Source organism: Coregonus clupeaformis, chromosome 24 (genome assembly GCF_020615455.1).
Source record: "Coregonus clupeaformis isolate EN_2021a chromosome 24, ASM2061545v1, whole genome shotgun sequence".
Taxonomy (NCBI): Eukaryota; Metazoa; Chordata; class Actinopteri; order Salmoniformes; family Salmonidae; genus Coregonus; species Coregonus clupeaformis.
The window spans coordinates 18,802,427-18,811,586 of NC_059215.1; the positions used below are offsets into that span (position 1 = coordinate 18,802,427).

The following is a 9,160-nucleotide window of genomic DNA, read 5'->3' on the forward strand; positions in this document are numbered from 1 at the left end:
CTGACTGCCCTAGTATCCATGATGTGTTGCTAGGCTACTGACTGCCCTAGTATCCATGATGTGTCGCCTGTACGCTAGGCTACTAACTGCCCTAGTATCCATGATGTGTTGCTAGGCTACAGACTGCCCTTGTATGCATGATGTGTTGCCTGTACGCTAGGCTACTAACTGCCCTAGTATCCATGATGTGTTGCCTGTCCGCTAGGCTACTAACTGCTGTGGTGTCCATGATGTGTTGCTAGCAGACCTGGGTTTAAACACTATTTGAAATCGTTCAAATACTTTTATTGTTTGCTTTAGCCTGCCTTCAATGCCAGATAGGTGAGGTTTGTATTGTGCCAGGCAAGCTCATTTAAGCCCAGCTACAGTCCTTTAAATTATTTCAAATACTATTTAAACCCAGGTCTGGTTTCTTGTCCACTAGCTACCAGTCAGTAAGTGCTAAAACCTGTTTGAGAGCCTTGTCACTGCATGGGGATTGGTTAGCAAACTGTTTCAACAGGCAACAAAGTTGTCTTCAGGTTTAGTCAAGGTTTCTAACACAATAAACGTATTACATTTTTAGGTCTTAAGAAGCAAGCCTGTGGTCATTTAAGTAAGCAAGACTTGGTTGTTTTAGTTCATTGATGAGCTGTTTTACAGCAGTACTACTTCTACAGTAAACTATGGCGTGACGTTACTAGTCTACCGTGTCAGACAGAGTGTAGACTATTTAGCAGAGAAAATATCCTTTGGCTGTGGCTGACTGTGACTGGGCAGGAAAGTTGATGGAAGACGGGAGAGCAACAGCAATCAGCTGTTGCCTGCATTCCCTTGTGATTGTGATACAGCAACAGTATGTGCCTGCCCTTATTTAGTCAGCCAGTCAGGGCTCCGGTTCGTACTGAGTACTGACACTAGGCCTCTCTCTCTCTCTGTGCGTCACTTACACCCAGACAGTCCCAGACAGCCGTGGCCTCTTCTGCCTTCAGATACTCTGAAGAGACTCAGCCCACATCAGACACACACACACACACACACACACGCACACACACACACACAAGACCAGGGATAACTCAAAATATTAACTGAAAGTCAGGGCAGGGAGGCATTGGGGGCAGAGAGGGAGCATTAGCTAACCTAACCTGAGGGCAGCTGGGTGTCTCAATAAACCAACCTCGTCTCAGAGCATTTCATATTATTCTCTGCGTAAATCCCAGACACCCATTTAGTATATGTTACATTTCGTATGGTACGTATTAATTTGTGGATGTCCATCATCCATTTCGTATGATATGTTACGGATTGAAATTTGTACAATATGTTATGAATTGCAATTTGTTCTATATGTTATGAATTGCAATTCGTACAATATGTTACGAATTTGAAAAACGTACAATATGTTACAAATTTGCACAACATATGTATGATATGTTACGAATTCCAATTTGTTTTGGCTAATGTTAGCTAGGTGGCTAATGCTAACATTAGCTTGCTGGCTAACATTAGCAAGGTTAGGGTTAAGGTTAGGGTTAATGTTAGGAGTTAGGTTAAAGGGTTACAGTTAGGGTTAGGGGAAGGGTTAGCTAAAAGGGTTAAGGTTAGGATTAGGGTTAGCTAACATGGTAAGTAGTTGCAACATAGCTAAAAAGTAGTAAGTAGTTGAAAAGTTGCTAATAAGCTAAAATACTAAAGTTGTCCGTTTTTGCCTTAAGTAACCTTCTGTCTTATGTAACCATACCAAACGTAACATATCTTACTAATTTGAGTGTCCGGATTTACATTTACTATGTTACGTCTACTCTATGAGACCAGGTTTAATAAACAGGTTGTATTTATAAACCCCTGACTTAATCACAATGTCTGCTGGTTGTTTGGCCCTGGCACCTTGGCTGTTGCCTGAGCAGTGGACAGGGAGCACTGCTGCTCTGCTGTCAGGGACATGGTTCACATCATGCAAAAGGATACCATCCTGGCTAGCTGCCCTGCCCTGTCCTCCACCCCACAACAACAGAGCAGAGGGCTTCAATGGAAAACTCCTCTGGATATACGGGTGATTCAATCACTTCCCGGTTGTGTGTACTTTTCTATTTCTCTAATAAAAGTGACAATCTTCTCATGACTGTTTACAGAGTAGCAATATGATTAACTAGCTAAAAATATTTTGCATCAATATTGCATTACTGGCTGTTGGAGGTTCCAGATACCACTAAAATGAGCTGGATGTATGGGACAATCAGATTTGACCTCATCCATTGATGAAAAAGTGAAGAGACCAGACAGGTTATAACCACTGTGGTGTCCTTAATCCACTAAGTGTCGGTTTTCACAGTATGTCCTCAAAAGGCTTCTGGTTGTTTCAGATGTCTATTCATGGAGTCTTCGGGACTAGGCCTGTCTGTAGAAGATGTATCTGAACCTTAAAACAATACAAAACACGTTTGTCCCATAATTCTTGTAATACGGCTTGTCTCTATGGTAAAATATTTAGATTTCCATCTGCCTAGGAGTCAGCACAGGATCTGCAGTTCATCAGCCAGAGCCTAAGTATGTGTCTCAAATGGCAACCTATTCCCGATATAGTGCACTACTTTTGACCAGAGCCCTATGGGCCCTGGTCAAAAGTAGTGCACTATAAAGGCAATAGGGTGCCATTTGGGATGTAGACCTACTGTTGTAAACACAGGGCTTATTTCAGGTGCTGCTGTGGCTTACAGTAGATCTAAAAGCTGCTGCCTTCTATGGTGAGGCACGAAAGAAACCTCTGTCATCTTGAAAGTCAGTGACTGGGTTTCTCTGTGTCGGTAGCCTAAGCATGTAAGGACAAATTAGGTCTAGGCGGCCTACAGTAAACAAAGAACAAAATCATATTCTGATATGCTTGGTCAGATATCAAAACTTAATTGTAAAGAGATGCCTCAGAGATTTCCTTCCCTATCAGCTTAAACAAATAGGGGAGTCTCAACCAACACCCTCTCTCAAAAGTGTACTGTATCGATCTAAATTGAAGTGCACTGCAGATAAGTTCCCTTACTGCCAAGTAGTGGTGGCTCATAGTGGAAGGCAATAGAATATAAAATATATACTTTTATTGTCAATTTTATGACAGAAAACGATTGATTTCCTGTCACAATACCTAACGTCACACACGATGCAAACGACAGAGGTAAGAGGGATGTCAGGGAATTAAACATACTTTTTAGAGAAAGGCCCACGTCACCATTACACCAAGGTCCTTGATATTCGGGATCCTTGGTACATCCCCACCCTAAACCCTAACCTTAACCCTTACCCTAACCATAACCCTTACCTAACCATTTTAAATGTCAACTTCAATGGGGTAGGGACGTCCCAAAGATCCCAAATAGCAGGGACATTGGTGTAATGGTGACGTGGGCCTTTCTCTAAAAAGTCTGTTTGATTCCCTGACATTCCCCTTACCTTGCCAAGGGGGCTGCACAATAAACTGAAACCATTTCATTGCTTCCCCTGTGGAATTTGACAGTCATTTCTGTGTGACATGGCTGACTTTGACCCATACACTGCAGGAAGAGAATGGCCTTCATGGTCATTGTTTGAGGCACCGTGCTGTCAACAAACAGTGGTGCCAATGTATCAATGAACAGCCTTCTACTACAACTGTTGCCCACTGTATAGCACACAAGAAAAGCAGGAAAAATAGCTGCAGAAGAATTTCAAACAAGACTAGATCAGACAGGGTGGCACGCAGACATTGTCCTTTTCTCTCCAGTCTGTTACAAGCTGTATATAATGACTCCACACAGAAGAAGGAACCTTTTCCTCTCTGTCCTCTTTGGCTCCTATTGTGACCGCAGCCAGAGAAGTCACGGGAGCAACACCTGCAACTGCTGATTCTGATCTAACTCAATGGCGTCTTTATTTTCCATCATCAACCTCTTTTTACCATTCAGTGCCATACAGTAGCCCTCTTGTCCATGTACTGCTATGCAGAGGTAGGCATCCGTGTCTAAAACATTGAACATTGACATTGAAGCAGACCCTTGCTCTTGTGGGTGCATTTATTGGTGAATTGTTAAAGAGAATAGTGGAAGGAGAGGCACAGGGGAAGTTGTTATAGAGAACAAATGTGGTGTACTTGAAGGATTTAAAAATGTTTTTTGAAAGTAGGTAAGTGATAGTTTATACATAGACAGTAAATAGGTTGAAATAGTGTGATTGTTATTTTGGTGCTACTAAAGTGTTACTGAAAATGTGTCTGATCATGATCACCTAGTCTATCCCAGTGATGAATATGTATGTGTATGGTCTATTCCATACCTGGAGGCAGCGATCTCTGCTTTCTGTTTGGCGATGGCCGCCGCCCGCTGAGCTCCCTCCACACTGCGCTCCACCTTCTGCCTGATCTTGGTGCCCTTCAGTTGGATAACCCTCTTCTTCATGGCCTTCACCAGCATGTTGTTCATATACTTTCCTTCCTCCTTCCCTCCTTCCGCAAAGGTGGTGCATCCATAGCCGTGTCGCTGGTTGTCTAGCCATTCACCTTCATACTTTAGCCCACTGGAACGTTCGCTTATTCCATAGCCTGAACGCTTGTCGTTCTTCCACTCCCCCATGTAAACCTCTGTGGTGGTGGCGTCGATGTCGGCCTCCACAGGGGGGAAATCCTCTGCCCCGGCCAGGCTCTCGTCTCCCAGACTGATGGTGGAGTTGGCATCGCTGGCCACATCGCTGGCCGCCGAACTCAACGCTGACTCGCTCCTCGCTCCCAGGAAGCTTAGCTTGCTCCTCACACTGGATAAGGAAGTACGGGAGTCAGACTTCTTCAGTTTCCCCAGGAGAGACCCCCTTCGGAACAGGCCCTTCTTCTTGGGCTTGACAGCATCTGGGTCCACCTGGAGCGTGAGGGCGAAGCCGCCCCGGGAGGGTCCCAGCTGGGTGGGTGTGGAGACTCGGGCCTCCTGGCCGGCGGCGTTGGTGGCAATGATGACGGGGACGTCCTGCTGAAGCAGGGTGCCATTACTTTGCTCGCTGCGGAGGGAGGTGAGGGAGGTGCGGAGAGGGGAGCGAACGACCGCCGCCATGCCGTAAGGCACGCTCTGACGTACTCCATACCCGTGTCGCATGCCGCCAGTAAACTGGCCCTGAAATGTGCCTGGAAAGACAAGAGAGGGAATTGATAGATATGTTAGCATCTGGAGAAATAGGCAATAAGCTTCACCGGCCTCTGATTTGATTGAAAATGTTTGGGCTGGCTCTTTAACTCACACCAAATGATCACTCTTATATAATTGCAAGCACTTCAACAGTGAGACAAGATGAGTGGTTTTGTTTTGAAAGTAGAATAAAGTAACCAGAACTTGGCACAGTCAGCCTATATGGTTTGATACAGAAGGTATCATACACTGAACTAAAATATAAACACAACATGTAAAGTGTTGGTCCCATGTTACATGAGCTGAAATAAAAAATCCCAGAAATGTTCCATATGCACAAAAAGCTTATTTCTCTCAAATTTTGTGCACACATTTGTTTCCATCCCTGTCAGTGAGCATTTCTCCTTTGCCAAGATAATCCACCCACCTGACAGGTGTGGCATATCAAGAAGCTGAATAAACAGAATGATCATTACACAGGTGCACATTGTGCTGGGGACAATAAAAGGCCACTCTAAAATGTGCAGTTTTGTCACACAACACAATGCCACAGATGTCTCAAGTTTTGAGGGAGCGTGCAATTGGCATGCTGACTGCAGGAATGTCCACCAGAGCTGTTGCCAGACAATTGAATGTTCATTTCTACCAAAAGCCGCCTCCAACATTGTTTTAGAGAATTTGGCAGTACCTCCAAGTGGCCTCACAACCGCAGACCACGTGTGGGCGAGCGGCTTGCTGATGTCAACGTTGTGAACAAAGTGCCCCATGGTGTCGGTGGGGTTATGGTATGGGCAGGCATTAGCTACAGACAATGAACACAACTGCATTTTATCTATGGCAATTTGAATGCACAGAGATACCGTGATGAGATCCTGAGGCCCATTGTCGTGCCATTCATCTGCCGCCATCACCTCATGTTTTATCAAGATAATGCACGGCCCCATGTCACAAGGATCTGTACACAATTCCTGGAAGCTGAAAATGTCCCAGTTCTTCTATGGACTGCATACTCACCAGACATAACACACATTGAGCATGTTTGGAATGCTCTGGATCAACATGTATGACAGCCTGTTCCAGTTCCCGCCAATATCCAGCAACTTCGCACAGCCATTGAAGAGGAGTGGGACACAGGCCACAGGCCACAGACCACAAGCAACAGACTGATGAACTCTATGCGAAGGAGATGTGTCGCGCTGCATGAGGCAAATGGTGGTCACACTGGATACTGACTGGTTTCCTGATCCACGCCCTTACCTTTTCTTAAAGGTATCTGTGACCAACAAATCCATAGATTAGGGCCTAATGAATTTATTTCAATTGACTGATTTCCTTTTATGAACTGTAACTCAGCAAAATCTTTGAAATTGTTGCATGTTGCGTTTATATTTTTGTTCAGTATAGTTGGAAAGACTGTAGTTCAACTAAAGTTATTAATGTGACCCAAACTAATCATGGGTCTCTCATGCAAAATCAGACACTTGTCTGGATGCCATTGGCTGTAGCTGGACCGTCAGGCCAAGAGGACACAGCAGTCTGCTGGGCTATTATTACTTCCTGACACATGGTGTCAGAACCTCCCTATCAACCACTCAAAAGGGCCCAAATCTGATGAGTCAGCTACTGAGGGCACCAGGGTCTTTAAACAGACAGCACTGCCACCGATAGTATTGGTGTGATCTCTCAGCAGGTTCAAGTGTACAGTGACAGTATGAGAAAATATAGCTTGGTCCTAGATCTCTACTGTATGTATGTTTGCCAACTCCTCTGACTATTCATTCATTCAACAGTAGAGCAATCAGTGTTTCTCCTCCTGTTCCTTTCATTTCTCTCACCGGTTCTTTGGGGCCCCATAAAATGTCTCAGAGTAGGAGTGCTGATCCAGGATCAGTTTTTCCTTTTAGATCATTACATGGACAGCGGGGGACCTGATCCTAGATCAGCACTTTTACTCTAGGCCCATGACATCTTGTGTGTGTGCGTGTGAGTGTGTGTTTGCGCGCGCGTTCATTCGTTCGTGTGACAGCAATTAAAACAATATCTTCCACGTAAAAACACAGCTTAACATTCCACATCATAGCACACACTTTCGTATTGACACACACCGCTAATGTGCCATCCACTGCCACTATCGTTTGGCAAGAGGTCCTTAGGAATGGGCAAGATCCTAATGGACCATCTGCAGCAACACTTGGGTTCCTCTCCTTGTTTCACTGCTGCAAGCTTGAGTCACTCATTCGCTCATAAAACACCCAAATGGAACATTAGTATTGTACTGTAGTGTATAGCCCATTGTGCTTTGTAGATAATCCTCTCATATCCCTGCTCTTATATTCTCAGATGCATCTGGATATATCAGCATAAACCAAAAATGCATACCTGTCCTATGTAATTAATTACCTCTACCCTTTACCTTCTTCAAATGTTAAATGTCAGGTAAGACAGATGTCAATGATGCTAATGGATGTGCAAAGATGTCATAACAGTGTTATTACATATTACAAATGCAAGATTCCCATGATGTGTATAGGAAGTACATGATTAAGTGAGGCTGAACAAGCCCTGGCTCCACCAGATTCAGGACAACATATACATAAAGGAATAAAAAACATACCACCATCAGCATAGGTCTCTGTGCCATATCCATCTTGCAATCCATTATTCCACGTTCCTTCATACTTTGCCCCACTACCAACACTCAGCCTCAAGCCATATCTCCCCTTGAAGCCATGAGTCCATTCTCCCTTGTAAACCCAATGTCCTTTAGTCTCAACTCCTAGACCATGGCGCTTCCCTTGCGACCAGAAGCCTTCATAGGCGTTTCCGCTGGGCCAGGTGTAGACTCCAACCACCTCAAACCCGTAATTCCAGGACCCGGAGAACTCGCCCTGTCCTTTAGGTCCGGTGCAGATCCCATGCCCATGGGCTTTGCCACCTTCCCAGCCACCACAATAAGCTCCACCATCATCAAATTCAAAACGACCTCCACTCATACCTTCCCTTCTGTGACTGCAGACAAAAAATATAGTTTTAAAGGCAGAGTCAAATCAATGACTTAAAAAAAATCTTGGTCAAGATAAAATATCAGAATGGATCCGCCTTCACCTGTCATCAAAAACGATTTAGGAGATCCTTGGCACTGTGCTTAGAATCTGTTCTTTGTATTTTTCTTGAATATTTTTGGGGTCTTTTCCATGTAGCCTTGCACTCTATAGACACGTCAAAGCAATTTGTTTCAGGCGCGCATTTTAGCCTACTTTATGATCTCTCATTCCCTTGGATTACTTCAGTACTCTTCTTCTGTTGATCGCCGTTCGATTTCAGAGTCATGAACTTCAGTCTGTGCTGACTTAGTAAGATTTGTTACGGTTGTTTTTTCCCCCAGAGGTAAAACTAATATGCGATTATTTAGTTGAACTGTTTTTTGGATGTCTTCTTTTTTTCTGGTTGAGCCAGGGATCTTTCCAAGGTGGCCATAGAAAAGCCCCTTTCCCCTGTCCATGCCTCCCGTCACTGGCGCTGCTATCACCAAACAGTTGGTGCTGTCGGAAATGTTTTAGCAGACCTAACAAGGCGACCAGATCCACACACACACTGTTCCAAAAATACAACCCAATCCTTACTCTGCTGCGAGGAGTCATGCCAGATCACTTGCCACTTCGGGGTTGGTCGTGCATATGGTCTATCTACAGTCACAGACTCTAGTCTAGTGCATTTAAAATAGGCCCCAATCTTCTACTTAACGCGTCAACCAATTGTGCACCATCAACAACGTGTGGTGAAAGTAAAATGTCAAAATATTTAAAATTTGGCTATATAGCTTAGTAATTGCTAAATAGTAGGTAGCACTGCTAGAATACGCTAAGTATTTCCTTTACTGGGACCAATAGACAACGAATTGGATGGGAAATAAGTAAGCTATAAATAATCAACCAAATTGCACTAAAACTAAGCTGCAACCACACTCTTATTCCTTATTCATTTGACCCATCTTAAAACTTGAATTTCTGCCATTTACAGTAGCCGAATTTCTCTTGAAACATTTC

The 9,160-nt window shown here is 44.1% G+C and overlaps 1 protein-coding gene across 1 annotated transcript in view; it reads right to left on the bottom strand.

Annotated features, from left to right (window-relative positions):
• LOC121537946 (junctophilin-2) overlaps nucleotides 1-8,713 on the bottom strand; it is a 33,196-nt gene extending 24,483 nt beyond the window's left edge. The window contains exons 1-2 of the mRNA XM_041845616.2: nucleotides 7,729-8,713; nucleotides 4,279-5,113 (exon numbers count right to left, since the gene is read on the bottom strand). Coding sequence (XP_041701550.1) covers nucleotides 4,279-5,113; nucleotides 7,729-8,107 — 1,214 coding nt within the window. The 5' untranslated portion in view covers nucleotides 8,108-8,713. The remainder of the gene's footprint in view (nucleotides 1-4,278; nucleotides 5,114-7,728) is intronic.
• Between the last annotated feature and the right edge of the window lie 447 nt (nucleotides 8,714-9,160).